Here is a 24,605-nt window from a genome sequence, read left to right on the forward strand (position 1 = left end):
AATTTTTGATAGCCAATGTGGGGGGTGCGAGCATTACGCGAGTGCAAGCATTATGCGAGTAAATACGGTAATCAGTGGGGAGACAGCAGCTTGGGCGACTCATACGAGAAAATTGCGAAGACTTTTTCCAAAGCTTAACCATTGTTTCAAAGGCACTCACTGTGATTTTGGACTCTGCAATAAACTGTGCGTCAGTTGGGTTGGCTTCCCCGCATAGCACTGTCAGCACATAACAGCGGCAGGTCAGGCACTAGCTTGGCCATCTTCTCCACATTCCAGCTGTGTCGCGTGAAAAATGGTACGCGAAAACAATCACCACGTTCACCATCTCCATGACAGCCATCACGGCAGGATGCTCCGTTGGCCAGCATTTCTGAGAGCAAGCCCAAGCTTCGTTTTCATTTAGATGTTCCTTTTCCGTTTGCATCTGTGACTCTTGCTTCAAGCGTCAGGTATCTTTTTACATGGCCAATAATTCATAATACCTGTGTTGGTTTCATCTAAGGTGCCTAGATTCCCGTGATTGTGCAAAAAATGACGGATTTAAGCATTTTTTATGAAATTTTGTGTTGCCAACCGAATCCTCATTTCAGTGCACTAGCACTTATAGTGGCCATTCCCCGTATTTAGCGATTGTGTCTGTCTGTCTGTAGAGAGAACATTCTACATGCACGAAATTTAGAAATTTACACGGCGGAAAATTAGGGACCTTAGTTATATCAAGGTTCAGCTGTATCAAAGTTTCAAAATTCATTATACTCCCATTAAGACAAACTCGGGTAAGGTGAATTCTCAGATAAGACCACCACTATGAGAACATTTGTTTGGTTTCTCACAGACTTGGCGCAAAAAATCTCACAGGACGGTTACGAATGTGTAGCGTGAATATTTTAGTGTTGGCTGTGCTGTGAGAACAAAGAATTTTCATAGTGTTGTGGCCTAAGCCACTGGGCCCTCTCCGATGCTTGACTTCATGTACTACAACATTTGTTGCCTTGTGCGCTATGCCCCTTTCGCACAGTCTCTTCCGCTCTCTTAACAGCTTGCATCAGCTTGCATCAGCACCCTGGCACGCTGCCAATTTCGCAGAGTGAGCCACCTCCGCCGGCGATCCCATCGAAATATAAGCATGCCGTGCAGTTCAGCTTCTTGGCGCAATGCCAGGGTCTTTGCATTGGGCGGCGCTACAACTAAAAAATGAAGTGACGTCAATCACATGGAGTAGCTAAGACTGATCTGGCAGGAACCACCAACGGGTGCGGACAGCTCAAGCAGGAGACTCCTGCACGCATGGGCAATGAGCAAAGAAGAAGTGTAGCTAGCGCTTAGTCTTCATTGTTTTTCTTACAGTATGCTCTGTGCACAGTGCCATGGACGCCGTTGGCAACAGTGGTGGAATCCCGAGGAATGATCCAAGCGCCAATGATAAAAAAAAATTTGCTTAGTTCTCGTGTCCTTAGGTTAAGATGAACTTTCGCAGCGACCGTAACCCATGGCAACCCCGTGCAATGGTTCTCACAAAGCGCCTGTGAGGCACTCTGAAAGCAAACTGAAAAAAAAAAAAAAAAATTGCTTCCTTGTCAGTAATGTACCTCGCAAGAGAGCTTCCCCACATCCGTAGTTCAGTCCCGCAAGATAGCTTTCCCACCTTCTTTTGCAAAGGTACAGAGGAGCTACCTTTTGGGAGCGGGGAAGGAAGGCAGGGCTCCTTTCGCACCAGCCTGCGCGCGGCGCAGCGATGTGACATAGCCAGACTTAACTGTTACACGCGCTTCAAGTGCCATGTGTTGCCTTCGGTAGACGAAATCTAGCCGAATTTGTAATTGGTGCGGCACAGCAGCGTGTGTTTTTGCAGCACAGAGATCTGACATGGCCATATAGATGTGCCCAGTTCGTTTAGTTTGTGGCAGACAGAAGGACACGGGGTGCTCCTGCTGGCATACCATATTTACTCGAATCTAGGCGACCCCGATTCTAAGCCGACCCCCTAAAGTCCGAAGCCAACAACAAAAAGAAAAAATATTACCCCGAATGTTGGCCGATTAAGAAAAGCAAGGACAGCGTTCACAAAATGCAAACAGCATTTATTGAATCTGAATGTGTAGAGCTCATTCAACGTCGTCGTCACTGCTAGGCTCGTCGCTGTGTTCCTTGTCACCGTCACCTTCAAACAGTGCACTATCTTTGGTACCGGCAAGTGGTAACCCACTCTTCCACTATCGCAGCCGTCATCTACCCGTTCTCATTTTCCCGCACAATGACATTTCTTGGGAAAGTTTCTCGAGCAGGCAGTGTCTTCCTTTTAAATATCATATAAGGAGGGAGTTGATGTCCATCAGCTGTGCAGCACAGCATCACAGTTGCGCGCTGCTTCTTGTAGCCCGCAGAGTGCACCTTTACCTCCTTGGCACCCTTTTCATTCACGGTGCACGCCACTGGTATATCGAAATACACAGCCGTCTGGTCGGCATTGCCGATTTGCCCAAGGTTGTAGCCTGCCGCTTCTCTCTTTCGCAGCACATAGCACTGAAAAGCTACCGGTTTTTCTTCGAAATCGCTTGGCAGCTTCTGGGTGATCGAAGTGCGACGTCGGAGGATGAAGCCGAAGCGCTTCATGAATTTCTGAAGCCAGCCCCGGCTGGCTTTGCAATCCTTTGGCGTTAGGCCTTGCTCCCTCGAAAGTTCCTCAGCTTTCGCTTGGAGCACTTCTGTTGTCACTGGAAGGGCAGCTGCTCTCTGCGTTTGAACAAAGTCGGCCACAACTGTCTCCACTTCGTGGTGATGGCCTTTCTTTGGTCCGCTAAATGCCATCCTCGTTGCGGCACACGCAAAAAGCTGCTGTCGTCCCCTCCAACGACGGACGTCGACGCCGAAATCCCGCCCGGCTTGAAGGTTCGACAATGCCTCTGCGGCTATCAACTTTTCGCTTGAAAGCGGCACTGTAGTGGCATCTCCTGCTTGGTGCCATCGCGATAACACCATGCTGCACACCGATACGGCCGACACGACACAGGTCAAAATGGCAACCTCGCTTGTGTACGGTTGGCTACTGGCACAGCTAGTAGCGGCTGCGATACTGACTTTTCTAGATGGCGCTAGCTATGCACCATATTTAGCAGTTTCAATGAAAAACTGGCACGTTTTTTAAAATCGTCGAATCTAAGCCGACCCTTGAGTTTGGAATATGATTATTTGAAAAAAACTATTGGCCTAGATTTGAATAAATACGGTATTTGTTAACATCCGTGCTACAGAAGGAATGGAATAAGAGAGATGGTCGTTCGCTTTCAGAACATGTACCACATGACTAGCAAGCTGGGCACTTTAGGTGCACTTGGAGACGTTGGAAAGTGCAAAAAACTGAATAAGCACACAAATAGTGGTCACTGCAGAAGGGAGAAGAAAAAAGACAGCAGAAAAACTGGTCCAGTACTGTCTTCAAGTAGGGTAACGTTTGCTTTTTCATACTCTCCACTCGTCAGCTAACTTTATATGTAATATTCTCTTTGCCATTATTTTATCACTGTAAGATCATTTTATTCATTCTTTCAATGTAGCATATATTTGCACACACTTGGCATGCTCATGTATGTCTTTATTGGGGGCACTTCTGTTTAGACGAAAGTCGGATAAGATGAACAAATTTTCATGGTCTCTTCAAGACCGTCTTAAAGGAAGTTTGCTGTAGAGTCCACGCACCTGCCTAGAGCACTTAGACGGCATGCTCTGCTGTGCATTTATAAAAGGTGCCAGAGCCTGGCGCGCCCAATAGGTCTTTTAAAGACGTGAACAGTTAAACATGGTCCATGAGAATGTGCATGTGCAGTGAGAGGACGCTCATAAATGACGCCTGTGTAATCTCCGGTGCTTTGTTCTAGCTCGCTAGACAGGTCTGTAGACGAGTGTACAGGTGCCCACAACACGTTTCGGAGCACGAAAATTACAAGAAGGCTTACTACTTTCTGGCCAGTATCAGCATGCAGTCACGAACTGAAGGATGTGCTGCACTATCTGAAGAATGCACTTCTGAATGCCTGGCTATGCCTCTACGTAGCAAGGAAATTCAGCTTTTATGTGTTTTCGGCATTCCGAAAACTTTTGTGGGCACCTGTACAGTAGAGCCAGCAGCAAAGATTACAAGGCACAGGGCATCGGCAAGAAACAGTCTATGGAGTCTGTTGCAAATGTTCACCACAAACTGTGTACTGAGTTGCACAAAATGCATTAAACCTGAGAAATGTATGATTTAAAAATTTAGTGCACAGAGTGGGAACGGAGCTTTGCCTTTCTGTCAGATTTAGGAAGTCACATGGATATTTCAGGGGCTTTTTGATTGCCTACTATTGCAGGCTCATAATTTCTGGATTTTAATCAATATTGTCTTAAATATATAATGAGCTAAATATGTGTCGTGTCTGAATTGAGATGCATCCTTACTTCTACAGCAGTGCATGTTTTGGGCTAAATGCTAGTCAAGCCATATACTAAGCTTGCGCTGCTTCTTAGCATTCCCTGTGTAGATGAAGCATTGATGACCACACACTGGGCACATTCTTGACAATGCACACCTGCTGGCTTAGAAAGGAGAGAGCCTCTCTCTCTGGATCGGATGGTGGGGCCCTGACTCTGTGTGCTGTGTTCTCTGCTGGCAGCACCTGGAGGAACTTGCAGGCAGCTGCCAGGAGCTGTTTGGGCTGCTGTGTCGGCTGCTGGGAGCCGCCTGCCGCTGCCCCCTGCCGGCCCTGCAGCAGCTGCTGGAAGACGAGATCGCCTGGCTCAAGAGGATACGGGTACGTCCTTCCTTGCTTCTGAGGAATGAAAAGGTACATAGCCTTGCCACGAAACAGCTGCTTACCTCTGTGTCTTGACAGGAAACCTACATTCTCTAGTCACACACAACTTAAGTCTGCAGTGAAGCTCCACCCACATTCAGAACCGCCGCGCAGAATTCCTCCATGACAAAAAAGTAGTCCGCTGTGAAAACTTTTCTTGTTGCCTAAACAAGACTCTAATTACCAGACAAAATTATAAGCTCCAGAATTTGGATGCCTCTGGCTTGTTTAATGCAGTCAGGCACTAAAAAAACTTGGTTTTGACTCTAATTACCAGACAAAATTATAAGCTCAAGAATTTGGATGCCTCTGGCTTGTTTAATGCAGTCAGGCACTAAAAAAACTTGGTTTTATCTACTGTTCTGATTGAATAATACAGGACACCGTGGACTGTGGTCCAATTTTGCCACCTGTGGGCCAGCGTGAACTTTGTAATGCAGGGATGTAGAGAGACGCATTGAAACACGGAACACGGTGCCGACTAACACCTTCAGTGAAAAAGAGCAAAGCGGGCGGAATTATATACATGCATCATTGTCATGCACTGTTTATATATGCTTTTTTTTTGTCACCCTTGTTGCATTGTCCGTACTTTCTCAACTGTATTGCTCCTCCTGCATGGGCCAGTATGTTGGCCTGCAGTACAGTGAAATCTCGTTGATACGATTCGGCTAAATACGTTTTTCGGCATAATACGTTTTTTTTTTCTTTCCCGGCCGATGCCCTATAGAGGTAAATGCATTTTTGTACGGCTAATACGATCGTATTTCCACGTCGGTTTGGATAATACGATCCCGGAAACGTCTTCTGTATGATGATGACATCAGAACCAGTCTTTTGCAGCGGGTGGGCAAAGCTACTGAAATTAACATCGAGCGAAACGACAGGCACGGCGGACTAAAGACGCGGCGACGCGCGCTTTGTATGCTCGAGGCTCAGCCTGGCTCGGCTCGGCTAGAGTCCGGCCGTGCCTCTGCACAGCGCCTGCAGCAGTGTGGCGGCCTCTGGGAGCAATTTTCGCAAGCTCGCACACCAAACGCACCGAAGCGCACCGAAGGTTTTTAGCGCCATCTATCCTAAGACATAGTACTCACGGTAAAATCACGTCACCAAGAAGCAGTGATTGGCGCATGCATTGACGATGCTGTAGGCTTTGTTGGCTTTGTGCTTGCCATTTCTCGTTGCCATTTTGGTGTTTCGAGCGTTCAGCTTGCACTTCGCCCTTATCGTTTCTTCTGTTTTGGTGCCGCGTTTCACCCGTGCGCTTCACCATGTCTAGAAAGCGTAAAGCGTTATCGCTGAAAGAAAAACTCGACATCCTCGCAAAAGTCGACGAAAATCCGCAGAAGAAACGTGTCGACCTGGCACGCGAACTTTGTTTGCCTGTCTCCACGCTGAACACGATCGTCGGCAAGCGAGAAGAAATTCAGAAGAATATTCAAGTCTTCGGCGCCGGCGTGAAGCAAACAAGGGGCGCCCAGCATGGCAAGATGGAAGAGCTTCTTCTGGCATGGTTCAGGGAAGTAAGGGCGGCGGGCGTGAACGTGGACGGGACAGTTGTTCGCGAGAAAGCTGATGAGATAGCACTCTCGTTGGGCATCTAAGATTTTAAAGCTTCGGGCGGGTGGCTCCATCGTTTTAAAACACGGCATGGCCTGTCGTATAAAACCGTTTCCGGCGAAGGGAAGTCTGCCAACCAAGATCAGGTCTCCAACTGGCTTCCGACTCTGCCGGCGGTGATTGCTCAGTACCAGCCAAGGGACGTGTTCAACGCAGATGAAGCTGGGTTGTTCATCAACCTTCAGCCCGAGAAAAGTCTCAGCATAAAAGGTGAGACGTGTCAAGGCGGAAAAAAAAAAGCAAAGAGTCACCGTATTGTTGTGCTGCAACGCTGATGGAACCGAGAAGCTCAAGCCTACTGTCATTGGCAAATACTGGAAGCCACGCTGCTTTTTGCGTAACCCACGCCTTCCTGTCATTTACAAAGCGAATAAGAAGGCATGGATGACCGGAGCCCTTTTCACAGAGTTCCTCACCCTTCTGGATGCCCGGATGCGTGCCGCGAACCGTAGAATTCTTCTATTTCTCGACAATTGTGCCCTCGATACTTCGTGGCTGCAAAACGTAAAAGTAATTTTCCTGCCGCCCAACTGCACCAGCCACTTGCAGCCCCTAGATGCAGGAATCATTAGAAACGTGAAATTTCACTTTAGGAGCTTGTTGGTCAGACGCTTTTTGGCCAAGATTGACCGGAAAGATGCCAGCTTGAAGGTGGATCTTCTTGATGCCATCCATTTTCTGGCGATGTCATGGTATCGCGTCAAACCCGACACCATCGCCAACTGCTTCAAGAAGTGTGGCTTTTTTTGTGCACCTGGCGATACTGAGGAACATGGAGATGACGGCGCAGAGATTGACATCCCGGACTGGGGTGACCTCAATGTCGACGCATCTCCGGAAGAGTTTGTATCGGCGGACGACCAACTGGCGACATGTGAATTGTGCACCGTCCAAGACATCATTGCAGATGTTACCGCTGAAGAGGAGGGCGACGACGATGACAACCAAGACGCCAGAGATTGCAGCAGCGATCGTCGGCCATTAAATACTGACGGTGCACTCGAAGCTTTGGACGGGCTTCGTGGCTTTGTCGCGTCTGCGGAGCTCAGTGAGGAAACTGCTACTCGTTTTTACGAGTTCCAAAAAAGCTTGCTGCAGGACCTCGAAAAGCAAAAAGTGCAGCGCAAAGTGACAGATTATTTCAAAGTGCTTTAATAAAAGCAAGTTCTGTGACAAGTATGTATTATTCGCGATCTTTTGGAGTCCGTTTTGGATAATATGATTTTTGAATAATACGTTTTTATTTTCGGTGCCCGTGAGAATCGTATCAACGAGATTCCACTGTATTAATAAATAAACAATAAATATACAGTGGGTAAAGGCGGAGAGAAGGATGGAGAGAGGGCAAAGCGCATGGCAAATAGGGCCGCAACAAGAGCAAAAACAACAACAATACCTTGGAAAAGATGACAGAACAGCCGTCAACGGGAACACGAAGCCAGTGAAACTAAACAGTCAGGCTGCATAACAATTCTATGCGCACGTGTGCTGATAACCGAAAATCAGTCCAGAGAGCAGTCACAACATGAGATCTAGGCCACAAACCAGACACTGAAAGAACCGATAGCCGCGTCATAAAAAAAAAAGAACAGCACTGGCAAAAGCGCGCGGAAACAATGCTTTCAAGCTTTTTTTTTGTTTTTATGACGCAGCTATCGGTTCTTTCAGTGTCTGGTTTGTGGCCTAGTTCTCATGTTGTCACTCCTCTCAGGACTGCTTTTCGGTTATCAGCACACACGCACACAGTATTGTAATGCGGCCTCAGATTGTGTGGTTTCACTGGTTTCGCGTTCCCATTGACGGCTGTTCTGTCATCTTTTCCAAGGTTTTGTTGTTGTTTTTGTTTCTGCTGCGGCCGCGTTTTCCATGCGCATTGCCCTCTCTCCATCCTTCTCTCCACCTCTACCCACTGCATATAATTCTGCCCGTTTCGCTCTTTTTCATACATGGTGTTAGTCAGCGCTGTGTTCCGTGTTTCAGCATGTCTCTCTACGTCCCTGCGTCCCAAAGTTCACGCTGGCCCACAGATGAAATCATACCAACTAGCCTAGAAGGATGCCATTATCCAGTTTTGCCAACTGCAGTGTTTTTTGTTAGTTGTATCCTACAATAGGGGGTGTGCGAATATTGAAAATTTAAAAGTGCAAATCGAATATTAACATGAAAAAAAAAAATGGCCTCAAATATAAAGTCCAATATCTGTTCAACATGGAATGAAAAAAATGGCATATGTTGTTGTCTTTATATTTTTTTCCCCCCTGAAAGGGTCCTTGAAACCAAAATTAAACAAAATTAGACTCTCATTACACCACTGAAGAAAAGAAAAAGACCACACTGCATATCATACTGATCATGCTGCATAACACAGTGTGTTACCTCGTATTTGGTTACGCAAAATCACTGAAAAAATGAAATGCATGGCTTACCACAAACTGGCAGCTAAAAGTGACATGATGAATAGTAAAGCATCATTAATTTGGACTTAGGGGATGGGAGGAAGTGCCCTAATTATCTGAAGGTCGGGTTATTAGATACCTCTTTCCCGATGCAAAAAAAAATCAAATATGCGAAAATGTGATGAAGCTTTGTGCGGGGGCTGCACCACACAAATACAGTCAAATCTCGTTACAGCGAACCTCAGGTTAACGATTTTTTCAGAATTATGAACATTTCAAAAATCCCCTTCAGAAGGCCTATGCTTTCGATGTAAAAAATTTTTCAGTACTACGAATTTCAAAATACCGAATAATTCAGAATAACGACTGAAATTTTATCGCTGTCACGCAAGTTAAATACCTCATTACTATGAATTTACATCCACTGCAGAAAGAAAAGCGGCAAGTTCTGAACTGAACGAGGGCGTGGCCTCTGCGATCAGCTCCGGCAGTGCTGCCGGAGCCAATCGCGGAGGCTATGTCCGGGGAAACGAGGTACGGGTTTCGCCGCCAAATCCAAATCCAACGTGCAGGTCAAACGCATAACTAGGCCTACTTTGTGTCGCACACTAATCATATGAGCCTGCGGAACGCCCGCGCCGTTCTCTCTCTCAGGTTGTTGAGAACGTGTTGATATTCGGCTGCCGCGCGATCACTGTGCCCCTCGGATGACGTTGAATTCTGCGGTGTCCGCCAAAGAGAAGCCAAAGCAGTTTTCGCTACAGGATAAAGTCGCCATTCTTCGGGGCATTGATGCCGGGAAAAGGCAGATCGACGTCAGCAAAGAGCTTGGAGTGGTGCCGTCGACCATTGCGACCATCTTGGAAGGATCGTGCGAAAATATTTGAGCCTCACCGGAGGTCTCAGCTTGCTCCAAGCAGGAAACGGCTGCTGCTCGGGAATTTTCAAAATGTGGATCAAGCAATGTTGACGTGGTTCAAGGATGCCCGATTGCAAAGTGTGCCAGTGTCGGGGCCGATGCTGTGTCGGGGCCAGCGATTGAAGTCGCTGGTTTTGAAGCAATTGCCGGGTGGCTCTACCGTTTTTGTCAGAGAAATGATATCACCTGGCAGACGGCCTCCAGATAAGAAAAATTGGCGGTGATTTAGCTTTGGTTAAACCTTGAGCGACGCGGTAGCTACAGCTAGCTGAGTGGAACTTGGTCACGTGATGAGCCACGTGATCGGCTACGGCGCCGCGCCGCCGGCAGCTGCTCCACACCACGTGACAGCGTGGCGGCGCCGCCACGCTGAAGGCTCGAAATGCTACGGTAATGTAGCTATCGCTACAAAAGCAGCGGACGCGAAGGGTGCAGCTGCATGGACGAATGGCCACTTTCAAGAAATCATGCAGTCTTATTCCGAGGATGATATTTTTAACGCCGATGAGACCGCGTGCTTCCCGGATAGAAGCATAGATGCATTCTATCCTCCCGGATAGAATCCCGGATAGAATGCATCATTATCTACGGGAGAGGAGAAAACAATGCATTTTAAGTTCATGAAGTGCAAAGGCGGGAAGAAATCGAAGGTTCGCATTTCCGTGCTTTTCACCTGTAATGCAACTAATATGAAGAAGCTCAGGCCTCTCGTCATCGGGAAATCTTTAAAACCTCGTTGCACGAAAAATGTAGTGTCGCTGCCGTGTGACTACCGAGCCAACAGCCGTGCTTGGATGACGCGCGATATCTCCTCTGAGTGGCTCCTCAATGTTGACAGCGAAATGAAGAAGGAAGGCAGGAAAATCCTGATGATTGTTGACAACTGCTCGGCGTATCTTGTGAACATTCGCTTGACAAATGTGCGCTTCGAGCTCCTGCCCCCGAATTGCACTTCACTACTCCAGCCTCTGGATCACGGGATAATCAATAGCATGAAGACAGAATTTCGAAGGCGCCTAGTTCAGCGGCTGCTGACTAGCCTTCGAATGAACTGGCCGACAGCAATAAACGTCAAGCAGGCCACAGGGATGTTCACCGGGTCGTGGTGGAAGGTCATTCCTACCACCATTCGAAACTTCTGGAGGAAGGCAGGTTTACTGAAAACGCCAGCCCATCCGCAAGATCGCGAATGCGAAAACGACGACAACGGAAGCGAGTTGTGGGAGGAGGCGCAAGAAAAGCTCTCCGTAGACCCTTCGGCGACATTCGAGGATTACGTCAAGTGCGATGCGGCTGCGTGGACTGCGGCGGAGCTAACAACCGAGGACATTGTGAGCAGCGTTCGGCGATCGCTGATCATCCGGATGACTGCGTCTCAAGCTCTGATGTCTTGAATGCCATTGGGAAGGTGCATGTCTTCCTTGGAGCTTCTGTCAGTGTGCCCGAGGTGGTACACAAGAAAGTCGACAACATCGAGTCGTTTGTCTTGCACCGTTTGTCCTCCACGAAGCAGAAAAAGGTCACTGTTTTGTTCAAATAAATGCGGTGTGTTCAACCGTGTGTATTTATTGTCCGGAAATGACTATTTCCAAGCGTACCCGCTGCTGTAGAGCTGAGGTAGGTGATCTCTAATTATTGGCGCTACTCTACGCAATTTTCACTTTAACGATATTTCAAAATAATGAATGGTTTTCGGTGGTCCCTTAAAATCTGTTACTATATCGAGATTTGACTGTAGCGAAAAGCCCATGACGAGCACGCAGTTTGAGCTTGAGAAGACCAAAGTGGACATAAGCAAGTGGATCACACATTGAAGTTGCGTGATTAGACTACCATATTTACTTGATTACAATGCACACCATTTTTCCGGAAAAAATTATCTAAAAATGAAGTGCATGCTGTTATCAAGTACAAAAATGAAACTGTATAAGCAAACCTTGTAGTCATTGGCATCACGAAATGGCGGCATGGCATTTCTTGCGTATCAATCATGGTGGAAGAAAGGGAGATTACGTGACGAGGTGTGATGGTCTTCATGCAACGACTCCTCTTGTGAAGACACTCCACAGCCACCGCATTACATCGTGATGGATGCCATCGAGGCCTTTGCTGTCTTGGAGTACCTCGGCTTTTTAAATCCAGGCAGCATGCAAGCAGTAATGCATCTGAGTGAACTGTGCAGTTTCTATCTCAAAAGCAGACGACCACTGCGCAGGTTTGCACAAAATAAATTTGCTATATAATGCTGACGGTTGTTGGAAATTTTGGGGGGTGCATTCGAATAATTTAAGAGCTCAGTGGTTAACCGGCCACGGTGGCTGAGTGGGTAGGGCGCTCGGCTTCTAAGACGGAGTTCCCGGGTTCGAACAACGGCTGCATTTCGCTGGAGGAGAAATGCAATGGTGTTCGTATGCTGTGCAATGTCAATGCACGTTAAACATCTCCAGGTGGTTAAAATTAATGTATACACGTGTGTAAGAGCTGCACTTTTTTTTCCTGGTTTGAGGGCCAATTTTCGGGGCACGGCCTATGCACGCGATGTGCGGAAAAAATTTGTTTAAAGCAAAAACACACCAATTAGCAAATGAGCAGCATTTATTCTATTACTACATTGAATCATCACTTGCGGAGTATTCAGACTCCGAGCTGGTGGTGTGCTCTGGGGCGTGCTCATCCCACAAGAACTTGCGCAGCAAGTCCGCTGTCGACTCTTAGCTGTTTGTTCCGCACTTCCATCACATACCAGAGCAGCTCTTCTTCCAGTTCTGGAAACTTGCACGGCTTGCCTCGGAAAGCGTGCTTTTTGCAGCTTGTGTTTCTCAATGCATCCTTTTGGTTGCACCATCTTCTATCTTTTCTGTGTTTCTTTCAGGTTCTTGAAGGGGTAAGGAACCACAGCTGCTCCTCAAGCAGGGGCAGCTGTTTTTTATTTTTAAAGGAATGCTTATTAGCTGTGTGCTTAGCTTGGAGGCATCGAGGTGCGCACACCCGATTGGGTCAGTTCCATTACTTGTAGGGTGCTCTCAGTTTTCCTAAAGTGCTACTATATAAGTGATTGTAAGGGTTGCAATTTTTTTTCCAGATTCGAGAGGCAATTTTTGGGCTGCGGCCTATATATGTGACGTGCGAAATTTTTTTTTTGATGTAAAAACACACCAGTCAGAGAATGAGTGGCATTTATTATATGTTTAATCATCACTCGGGGTGTGTATTCAGACTCCAAAGCTGGTGGTGCGCTCTGGTGCACGCTCATCCCACCAGAAGTCGCGCAGCACGTCCGCTGTCAATGCGTAGCCATTGTTCCGCGCTTCCATCACATACCAGAGCAGCTCTTCTTCCAGTTCGGGAAACTTGCAGGGCTTGCCTCGGAAAGCGTGCTTTTTGCAGCTTGTGTTCCTCAATGCATCCTTTTTGGTTGCACCATTGTCGCACTTGCCGTGCTCGACAGCAAACTTCCAGCCGTGTAACTATTAAGGTGCTTGCTCATCGTGCTAAAACTGTAACGCCCGATGGCAGCGCACGAAAGCCACAACTACGGTTGGTGAACGAATACGCTAACGCTACCACAACTCTGGAGCTGGTGATACTGATGCCGATATGGATAGCAGGAGCTCGCGGCGGAGGAAAAAGTTGACGATGATGATGGTGATGAGCCGCGGCCTTGGGCGCCATCCGTGAGCGGCACCTGGAAGCTCCTGTGCGCATGCTTTGCTTCCCTGATCAAGTGCACCGTGGCTCGCAGCCGGAGCTGATCACGGAGGCCATGGCGCATGCATTTTGAAGGCTATTCTTGTGTGGGTGTGGAAAGTTTGGAAGGGCGGATATTATTTTTTTAATATTTCCTTTGGAAAAACAGGGTGTGGCCCATACATGGGTGCAGCCCATTGCAGCCCTTACACACTACACCAGTTTATACAGTATTCCGGAGCCCTCCACTACGGTGCCTCTTCCTCTCTTCTTTCACTTCCACCTTCCTCCCTTCCCTTAAAAGGGACTATGCAAAGAATTCAAAGTCGCTTGTAAATGTTTTCTATGTTTAGAAATGTTGCTAATGAGCATTCACACCAAGCATAAGTCTTCAGAACTGAGCCGGCAATTTATTATAAATTAAAAAAAAAAACGTTTTTTAAAATTCGCGGTCCGATTGGTGTGCTCGTAGTGACCGATTGTGGAACTAAAATCGTGGAACAAAGACGTCACACTACCCATGTTGCGCCAGGCCACCACACGCTGTCATTAGCTGGAGCCATGGAAGCCACGACGTCACGGGCACACTTCCGGTAGCCGTGAAAATCGTCTGCTCGTGCCGCCGCGCGACCCTCTCGGGCAAGCGCGGGCCAGGGCATTGCCTTCGCGCATATGGTTTCAATTTTCCTCTGCCGCCTCCTTCTGTCGGGAGTTCCGGAGCCACTCGCACGGCTCTTCGTGGGCACGCATAGGGCTCGATGCCCATCGCGGCCGTAAGAGTGAGCAGTCGCTCCTCGAGGTCAGGGTTTATTATTGCTAACTACAACAGACGACAAGCAAAGAAACCCGACGCGCGCCGCAATCCAGGAAGGCGAAGAGAGACCGGAGAGATGCCTTCACGCCGCCGACGCTGCTGGTGGGGTGCTGGGAGCAACAACCGGAAGTTGCAAAGCGAACATCGTCTGATGACGTATTCAAAGGCGGGGCCCAGTCCCAGACCTGTTTTCTTTATTTTTGTCTGGTGCCCCGCGTGTACGAGTTGAGGGCGGAGAGAAGGAGCGTAATTTTTAATCGTCTATATCTTCGTTGTTATTGATGCTAGCTTAAAAATTCTTGCGTTGGGGTGACGAGTGATTAAATGCCTATCTCTCGTCTGCTGTACGTAATCTCAATTTATTGCATATTCCCTTTAAGGTGCGGTTCAAGTGTCCATGGAGAATAGACAATTTCTGTGCCATTTCCTTTTCTCAAAAAGAAATTTTCAATTTTCCCCAGTACCTTGAAGTTCGAATTAGAAGTTTTACTGTATTGCTGCATACATGTTGACCCCCACCAATTCGCCAACTTCACTGGCCTATTAACAAGAAAATGTCTTAAAAAGGTTCTTTCTACCCCTCATTTGGGAATGTGGCTGTCAGTGCAAGTGAGCCAGGTAAACAACGTGCAGTCTGAATTTTTGTTAGCAGCTTTGATTTGTGTACGAATGAACAATTTTTTTTAACACACAAAGCTGCAGCTTGCATGCATCCTGCTTGGAATAGGTGCCGGTACGGGGTGCATACTACCTGCGGCCCAGCAGAAACTACCTTAGACTCCGCTAATAGGTTGGCTCCACGTATAGGTCAACTCTGGAATTTCAGATGGTCGCTTTCATGCGAAAACTTTGTATTAGTATATGCAGAAATATGTGGGACTTATTTTTTTTTTGTTTAGTTATTTAAGTTTTCAGTGCAAGTAGAACTGCTCTGTAACATTGTGCCCAGTCTCGTTGGCCGTGGTAACCAATGGCGCTTGTTGCTTTCTAGGAAAAAGTACAAGAGACTGGCGGCCTGTCTGCTGCTGAGGAGTCCCTGCTGGAGGGGCACCTTGGTGTGGCGCGAGAGCTCGTGTCGCTACTCTCGCCGACCGACAAACACCACATTGGCTCAGACCCTGGCAACACGGTGCGGGGGAACCTTGTTAAGGTGAGCCTGGACACAGCCTGCTTGTCTGCGTTCATTGGCCCCTGCATTGATCAGTCACATTGCAGAGAGGGGAATGCACACAGGTAGCCATGTGCGCTGGTTTAGGTGCACAGCAATGAAGGCATACTGCAGTACAGTCCCGATGATACGAATTTCAGTATGATATGAATTTGTAAAATTTCATCGCTGAAGTGCATTTGTGCTGTGTACAGAATCTCAGGTGATCCGAACACACATCCAGAGCTCTGGGTGTGATACTAATGCACAAGCTATGAATGCACTCGCGAACTATAAGCAGTGCCCTCACATCTCCAACATCACGATTGCCAATCGTGCAGTATACAGTCGTCAGTACATTTAAACCTAGATATAAAGAACCTCCATGTAGCGAATTCCTCGATAATATGAAGTTTCTCAATTCTCAAGAACAGCCCCCCTTGAAACGTGCGTGTTTGCGAACTTTATCTATCAAATGTGTTGTGGTGGTGCTCACCTTGATGCAATGAACTCATCATCTCCATGCCAACTGTCTGTCATTGTACTTACACGATTGTATGTCGACTCTAATATAAGTCGACCCCCCCCATCATATGTAAGGAAAAAAAAAGGGAAGGGTGTGCCTGAGGGCACATTCCACAACAAAAATGTATTAGTCACTAGTCTATTCATGCACACTTGCGCCATCATCCTCATTAATGCTGCCGTCTTCATCACTGCCATGGTCCCACAGTTTGCCGTTCTAAAGTTGTGCAGTGAAATCCCGCACGTTGCTAACCACAGTACTCCTTCGTCTCACGCAATCCCGCACTTCGCAAACAACCACACCACGGCATCGCGTGGAACAGCCACGGTGTTGCCTCGCTGCAGCGGCTGCACCGGGATCACTGGTCCCGACAAGTCGAACTTGTGGCCCAGCACGCAGATCATTTCTGTGGCGGAAAAAATGACAGTCATCTTGAATGTAGCCATGATTGAGCACAGAATGCTTACTGGACACAGAGCACTAAAAACTATTGACGAAGCACAACAGTAAAAACTCGTCAAACGTGGCTGGCAGTCAAGTCAAACGCATCAAACAGCCAAAGAGAAACTACGTGAGAGTGGCGTCGGCCCTTCCATCGGCCACCGACGCTCTCTGGAAGTGCTGCCATTCCAATCGGTGGTGCTGCCTCGATTGGAACAGTGGCCCTTTCATCAACTGTCAACACTCCCATGATCACCGAGTGTGCAGTTAAAAGATAAAAAAAAAAAAAGAACAAGCACTCAGAATAGCCAAATGCCGTAAAGCAAACATAAATTGCAAGCACGCCGTAGCTCTCCTGATCTCATTTGTCTCGTCTTTATTGATGGTGCCATGCTTTGGTTTCGATTGTAAGTCGACTCCTCAACTTCGGATTTTCAAATTTATAAAGTAGGTCGGCTTTCAATCATGTAAATATGGTAACTAGTGCTGCATTGCTTGAAATATTGCCTAATCTCGCAAAAGTTTCTTGACAGTAAGACCCGAACCATCGTGAGAAGAACGTCTACGAATGCAACGAGTGAACACGATTCACACAACACGCCGTGCTCCAGCTCAGTCGGCGCCTCTTCGTGGCTAACACAACGGACTACGCAGCTTAATCTTTTGTAGCATCACATGATGTCTAAAAGCAGCCCAGAACAACACAGCGCAATAAAGAAGGCACGAGACGAGCAGTGTATGCCCATCGCCACCACTCTGTTGCTCGCGCAGTTTAGGTGCCAACAGCAGATGTCAGAGAACACCGGTGACGTGAGGCGAAAACTCACTTTCAGAATGCAATGGTGGATGGCCAGACTGAGATACGAGCTTGCAGAAAGAGGTGGGTGGCGGAGACAGTGCCAGCCGCTGTCACACTCGCGTTATCAACATAATTGCGAAATATCTCTCCGTGTTTATGATTTTGAGTAAGGGGAATTTATTGTGAGCATTTGCTAGAGTTCTGCTGAGTACTTTTGAATGTTCACACGAAAACTCTATGTAACGATAACTTCTAAGGAAGAGTTCGGGACTTTTGTCACTTCCGTTATTTACAGGTTTAAGGGGGGACATTGCTCTTAAAGCTATTTTTTTTTTATTTTCTGGCCAAATTTGATTAAGGGGGGACATGGCTCTTAAAGCTATTTTTTTTTATTTTCTGGCCAAATATGAATAAATTTGCCAGTCTTATTCAATTTCTTGCACTGATTTCAAATATCTAATTTGTTTTTCAATAGGTCAATTACTTACAAAGATATATGAAATTAATGGTTCATAATTTGCAGAAACAATGAAAATATAACCGCACTACAGAAATTGATAGTAAACATATGGCCAGGTACTAGAAAGCATAGGGAATACAATGTTAGTACTTTTTTGATGTAACAAATATTAGCGATGCTAGAGCAATCCAAAGTTCACTGTTCAAAACGTGGGTACCCTATTGTCTGATATAGAGCAGAACTGCTAAGTTTTAAAACCGAAATTCCAAAATCTGCTCCTAACATTGTGTGCTCTGCACTCTTAGCTACATTCCACAACAAAAATTATGGTTCTACCTGCCTTGAAGGCCGAGATATCGCTTCCGCAAATGAGCAAGAAGTCAAAAATGTGTGTTTTGAGAAAACGAGAAAAAAGAAATAAACCCACTTTTAATCAAAAATGCAGAAAAAATAGTGCCATATATTGCATCCTATGTAGCTAAAAGCCACCAGGAATGTAGTCAGTCTGACTGCAGCCACCCAAATGACGCTTTTTGAAAGCATGCTGCATATCCAAAGTGGTTTTGCGCTTCTTTGCAGATGCCACTGCTCGGCGGTGGTCTTTCTCCGCCATGCGCTTCGTGCTCAGTGCTCCAGGGTTGAGGTGCAGCTCTTTCAGTATTGCTGCGGATGTCCTCTCAAAGCCAGCATTGAATTTCATCACAGCCTCAGCCACTGCAGCTTGTACAGTGAACAGGAAGGCATGCTTTTCCTTCGGAGCCAATGCCCATATCAAGGAGTGAAGGGACTCATTGCTGTTCTGAGTACTGCCCCTTTGGCATCGCTCAGGAAGTCTCTCGTCGTAAAGGCGCTCATAAATGGGCAACAGGGCCTCACAAATGTATGGAGGCAGATTGTAGCGGTGCTTAGGAGCTGTCTCGCCCTTAGCATTTGCTGCATTTTGGCGGCACCATGAGCTCGGTCCTGGTGGGCAATGGCTGTGGTCTGACACCAGGTCATTTGACGTTGTGTGATGATAAGTGGCCATCACTGCTTTCTTCATTGCCTGCACATCACCCTTGTGAGTCTTCAGGGCCCAGCCATAGTACAGTAAAACCTCGTTAATTCGAACTCGAGGGGGACCGGAAAATTGTTTGAATTAACGAGCGGGCGCTAAAAAAAGTGGCCATCACGCCCGGCAGCACGGGCCGAAGCTAAAACAGGCATATCTGAGATCGTTATCTCTTACTACGCGCTACTACACATTTGCGGCGGGCGATTGCGCGAATTAAAATCATAGAGCCCGAATGTCGAAGGAAATAAAGTTAATTTGTTTATGCGGTTGGAGCTAACATCAAAATGCATTTGCGTAAGCAGCAAGCTTAATGATTAAATATGGCACTATGCTTCAAAAACATGTTTATTAACAGCAGATTGGCAAAGCATATCAAAGAGAAAAATAATCGGTGATGCGCATTTGTTTTCGTTTTCTTTGCCGTGACTCGACAAGCATCGTCTGCAACTTGCCCAACAGCTCCAACGCAGCGTCCGAATTATCATCGGCGGAGAAGTAGTGCGCAGCCAGATCGAGTGCTGACGCTGTTTCACATGCACTCGGGGGTGGCAATGGATCGTCGCCTCCGTCGGACTCGTCGTCGCTGTTAGCTGTGCTCGCCGCGCCCGAGTTGCGCGGCATCTGGTCATCTGGTCACCGCAGGCCGCTTCAATAATCTCGGCATCGCTTAACGGCCCCGATGTCTCCACGCCGCTGTCAACGTCTACGAAGCTCTGGAAGTCAACACCCTCCGATAAAGCAGCGTAGGCAGGGTGCAGCGCGACGGCGTCATCACACTGAGCATCCAGCTCTGCCATGCTGCAGGCTTCTGGGCCTTCAATGAAGCCGCACTTTCGATAACAGTTCGCGACTGTGTCCGCCATGACAGCATTCCACGATGTTGCCAGGATGTGGCAGGCTCCGAGGAGATTGACGTCGTACGATTTGCCGCTGTCCATACACACAAGAATCCGCTCTAGGAGGTGGCGCCTGTACAGTGTTTTGAGGTTTTTAATAACCCCAAGGTCCATAGGCTGCAGCACAGCCGTAGTGTTTTTCGGCAGAAATGCCAGACGGATCGCCTTCAGTTCGCTGATGTCGCAATGGGCTGAACAGTTGTCGACGAACAACAGAACATTCCTGTTCTGTGCCGCGAACTTCCTGTCGAGTGTGCGCAGCCAATCCGTGAAAATTGCTCGCGTCATCCACGACTTTCTGTTGAAAGTATAATCAACAGGGAGAGTTTTTAGCCCTTTAAAGCAGCGAGGCTTCGCTGCTTTGCCTATAACTAGCAAGCGGCACCGTTCCGTGCCAGTCGCGTTTGCGCACACCAACACCGTCACTCTTTCCTTGCTTCTCTTCTTTGTAACTGACAGTCTTGTTCGGCAGCAACTTAAAATAAAGCGCGGTTTCATCTGCATTGAACACATTGCTGAGCGAGTAATCGGCAAGGTAGTCCTTTAGTTGACCTGAGATCCAATTTTGACACATTTCTTCATCGACTGCGGCTGCCTCTCCACAAACGCTTTTAAACGTAAGTCCGTGACGGGCCTTGAAACGCGACAGCCAGCCTTCCGACGCGCTGAAGTCACTTATGCCCATCTGGCTGGCGAAGTCCACTGCCTTTGCGGCAATTATTGGTCCACTTAGCGGAATGTTCCTGCTGCGAACGTCCTTAATCCATGCCATTACAGCATCCTCCATCTCTGGATGAGCCGATGTTCTTAGTCGTTTCCACGAGGGCTCCATCTCCTTTTGATACGCAGTGAAGATCGAGTCCTTGTTCTTGAGGTATGCGGACAGCGTGCTTTTCTTGACTGCAAACTTCTCTGCGATCGCTGTCTTTGTTAGGAGACCACGTTCGACCTCCTCTAATATCTCCACCTTCGTCTTCAAATCCTTTGCGGAGTACTTTCCTCGGTTTGCCATGATTGCCACAGTCGATGAGACGTCACCAGCGAGATACCAAACAAACGAGGAATATCACGCAACACATACTTCACTAGACACCGCGGCAACAAAGACTAGGCGCAAGAGGGGCCGGGTGCTGCGTGCAGGATGAAGGAAAGGAAAGAGTCTTCGCTTCCCGAGCTGCACAATAAAAGGGTACCGGAAGTCACGCGTTCTCGCAAGGGCTACTGGGAGAGTTTAGCCGACGGCGCAGCCAATAGAACGCTGGGCGCAGCGGCGTCGTCTGCTGCATGGGCAGGCGCGCTGGGACGGCGCCCAAGTAGAGGGAAGCGGGGGAACGGGGAGGGGAGGCCCGCTTGATTGAAACGTTTATTTCCGTCAGAAAAAAAGCGCGGCTTCAAAAAAATGTGACGTAACCGCCTCTCCCGAGTACTTCCTTCCTCCATGGTCGTGTGCGTCTCCAATGGTCACGACCGCCTCGGCGCAGTGGAAACCTGCAACGGCTTGCGCCGGAGCCACCGTGGCCGGAGCATAGGCGGCGCCCGCGGTAGGGTGGCTACCCGCGTGACCGCGCGTCAGCCAAAAATAGACAAGCCAATGCTTCGACGCTCCGGCAGCGAAAACCTGCTACAGCATGCACCGGAGGGTTGGTTCGGGCAACGAAATTCACGTCTCACCTCGTGCGTGCTGGCTTATTTTTTTTCTCATCATTCTGCATTTTTTTTTAATTTTCAGCGCATTGTATTTGCTACGAGGTGACTTCTATATGCGAGGAGCAATGCCAGCCATCGGCGCCTAGTTCGAATTAACCGACGTGGATACCGGCATATTCGAATTATCAGGAGTTTTGACCCATTGAAATACACAGGGCTTTGCCGGGACCCGGCCGTCAGTTCGAATTAAGCGATTTCGAATTAACGAGGTTTTACTGTACCGCGTTAGCTTTTCAACTAGGTCAGCAGGCTTTACCGCCAAGGCCAGGTCCTTTATGTTTTGTGATGAGGTTTCGCAAGCTTGTGCCCATCTGTTTCTGTACGTGGTTGGTACAATCTTCTTTTTCCACCGAAATGTAACCATACACTTTGGCTTCCTGCAGCGCAAGGAAAACGCGGCTGTCACCATCTGAGAGTAGGGTGGTGTACCTCAGGTTATGTCGTTGTAGTGACCTCTGGAAAAGGATGAGGGCGGCTTCAACTTCCATTTCACCAGCCTTCTTAGTGGTGTTTTTCTGGCAGGCGTGGCTCTCCTTCCAAGCCTTGTACATCTGATCATCTTCCCTTGGCCCATGCTCACAACCAGCACAGAAGTTGCTGAGCACAACAAAATCGAGAACTAGCCCTGTGAAGAGCTCGATGACCGTGCTGACACCAATGTGCGACAAGTGGCCGCGCGTCAGCCAGGAACCATCGTATGACACGGCAATGTTTCCGGGATTCCCAAGCTTCAAGTCGTCGTACAGCTCCCGAACTGATTGCGCGCACTGCGTCGTCTGCTTCTCGGCAGCAAGAGCCGCGGGTGCCAACTTCGTCATCACATACCTCTGCCTTGTTTTGGTGTGAAGGCCGCGGTGTGAAATGTTCATCGTGGCAAAATCATTGTTTAGCGCCGTTTGCCGATTCCCAGTGGCTTGCATCGCGCGCGCAGCAAAAATGTTCACAACGAAAGGGTTGGCCTTCTGGTTGCCGTACATGCGGGGCGAACTCCACGCCGACGCAACATCACCGCAGCAAGCACACCTGATAACAATCTTTATGGCGAGGCCATACTCTCGTTCGCCTCTGCCTACAGTGACACTACTGCCGCACACTTTGCTCTTCACGCACGACATCATCGCGTTCACGGAGTTCAAGTTGACGATAACAAAGCCCGGCTCAATGTCAACTGGCGCGACCGCATCGTCGTCAGCGCGAGTGAGAAAATCCAGCTTTTGCATTGTTGCAGGCGTTGAAGCAAGAACTTAAAGTTTTTCTTGTGTTTCAAACTCTCTCTGCACCAAATCCACACGCTGTAACATTGCAGTGTCACGCTGAATGCGGCCGCTGTCCACAACACTTGAACTCGTCGACGAGCTGGCTAGGCCTACTTCAGCACTGTCCGCAGCTTCGGCATCGCTTGCTGGTGGCGGCAGACTGTTCTCGATACCCTCCGAAGGAATGGCACGCTTCTGGAAGTTATAATGAGATCGCTTCTTTCTTCTGCCGAACTTGTGCCGTGTGGTGAACTTTCCCGTTGGATCGGACATCGTTGCACACTTGTCACAAAGAACGAAGAGACGAGTCATCGTGTTGCCTGCGGAGTAGAGCAGCCGAAGGGAACCTCGCGCAGCCAATCACAGCACGCTTTTTGGTCACGTGCGCTAGCTCGACGAATAGGGCCGCGTGGTGGGACTGCTCTTTGTGCGCGGATTTCGACGTCACCAGCGAACGGTCGGAGCCGTTTGTGGCGGCAAATTGAAGAAAAAAATCCGCTCTTTCCAACAAGACCAGTATGGCTGCGATCGCGCGCGTGGAAAAAGAGCTACGCGTCGCGACAAAAAGCGTTGTTTTTGCGTAGAATTCAGCTCACAGGGATGTTATAAATTGATCGTGCGCTCAAAATACTAACTATGTGACTGGAAACCTAGTGAATTTAGGGATTATTAGCTGTAGATTTCGAAAAAGTAAGTTTCAAAAAATCGATTTTTTTCGTGACTTTTTCGTCTCAGAGAGCCGTGTCCCCCCTTAAAAGGATGTCTGAAAGGGGCTCTAATAAAGTTGCGGTATGCCGGGGATGTTAAAGCACGCCGCTCACGAATATTGTCCAGGAATAATTTTTTAATGCGCTTTGTAGAAACAGAGTTATCCGTAGTCAAAATTCGAATCTCAGCGTCTTCGCGCCTTTCCCTCTCCTCTCGTCAGTTTTTGCACGCTGGAAGGTTGGCGCTCCTCTGCTGGCCTCACCTCTGTGGGCAAAGCTTCCTGACCTGTCGGTGCTACGCAGCTTATTGGCTGCGGCCACGGTAGCTGCCTGATGTCTGAAAGAATCTAGCCAGTAGCCACCTCTCAACATGTATACGTAGATGCGAGCGACGGAGCAGGGTGCGAGCATGAAAATGTTGCCAGGAAGGGCTCGCCAACTTTGACGCCTGATTGTGGGTTCTCTGCTGCTTGTAGAAGTGTATTATTTGGCTCAGGTTTTCATGACAACACAGTGTAGTAATTGAGCAAGTTGATATCCTCTCCTTGGAAGGTGTTTCAGAGCCCCTTTAACTGCAAATTATCATATGTCAACCGTGAGCAGATTTCTGTGAATGCATTTTCTATGTTCTATCATGCGAATTTTGCTCGTTTTTTTGTGTTATCAATTTCGGTTGACACGAATGTTTTCTGCAGTGCCATGAGATTCGTATCATCGACATTCTGCCGTAATGCAGTAGAATCTCTGATGATTAGATCATGGCTGATGCTAATTTCAGGATGTTATGAATCTGTAAATTCCCTGGCCAAAGTGAATTATATACAGTGTGAAGAATTTGGATGTTTAGAATGCTCTTCTGCGAGCACTGTGGATATACAAATGTGCGAGCTGCGACCACACCCCTGAGCGCTAGTAGCACATTCACACACGCGAGTTGCGGACATCATGCAACTGGTTTCGGTCGATTCATTACAGCACCAGAGCCTTGGGAAAGCTGGAATCGTAAAAACCGACCGAAAGCAGTTTTATGACGCCCGTTACTCACAGTCGTGATTGTGTTTTAAGCGCTGCCCGCACATTGTTGAGGGTGCAATCACCAGTCTCGTGATATACGATACACCCTGTGAGCAGTGGCACACATCCATAAATAAATCCCATCAGCCACAAACAAATCTGCATGAGTGCATTTCCCGAGCTTCTGCGTGCTGATTCGAGTATGGATATGGATGATACAAGTATTTTTTGATGCCTTGTGAGGTTCATATCATCAGGATTCTGCTCTGCTGTGCTCTCATGCTTGCATTCTTGCAAGTGGAAGGTTGTTGATTTGAGCTCTAGGGGTGG

The 24,605-nt window shown here is 48.0% G+C and overlaps 1 protein-coding gene and 1 pseudogene across 6 annotated transcripts in view; one reads left to right on the forward strand and one right to left on the reverse strand.

The window, feature by feature from the left end:
- The window catches only part of faf (ubiquitin carboxyl-terminal hydrolase-like faf), a 255,988-nt gene that overhangs the window by 140,389 nt on the left and 90,994 nt on the right, over positions 1 to 24,605 (forward strand). For all 6 annotated transcript variants that reach the window (XM_077657297.1, XM_077657293.1, XM_077657296.1 and 3 more), the window contains 2 exons: positions 4,653 to 4,790; positions 15,260 to 15,418. In XM_077657297.1, coding sequence (XP_077513423.1) covers positions 4,653 to 4,790; positions 15,260 to 15,418 — 297 coding nt within the window. The remainder of the gene's footprint in view (positions 1 to 4,652; positions 4,791 to 15,259; positions 15,419 to 24,605) is intronic.
- LOC144124553 (uncharacterized) lies at positions 18,120 to 22,827 on the reverse strand (annotated as a pseudogene).

This window comes from Amblyomma americanum, chromosome 3 (assembly GCF_052857255.1).
Source record: "Amblyomma americanum isolate KBUSLIRL-KWMA chromosome 3, ASM5285725v1, whole genome shotgun sequence".
Lineage (NCBI taxonomy): Eukaryota > Metazoa > Arthropoda > Arachnida > Ixodida > Ixodidae > Amblyomma > Amblyomma americanum.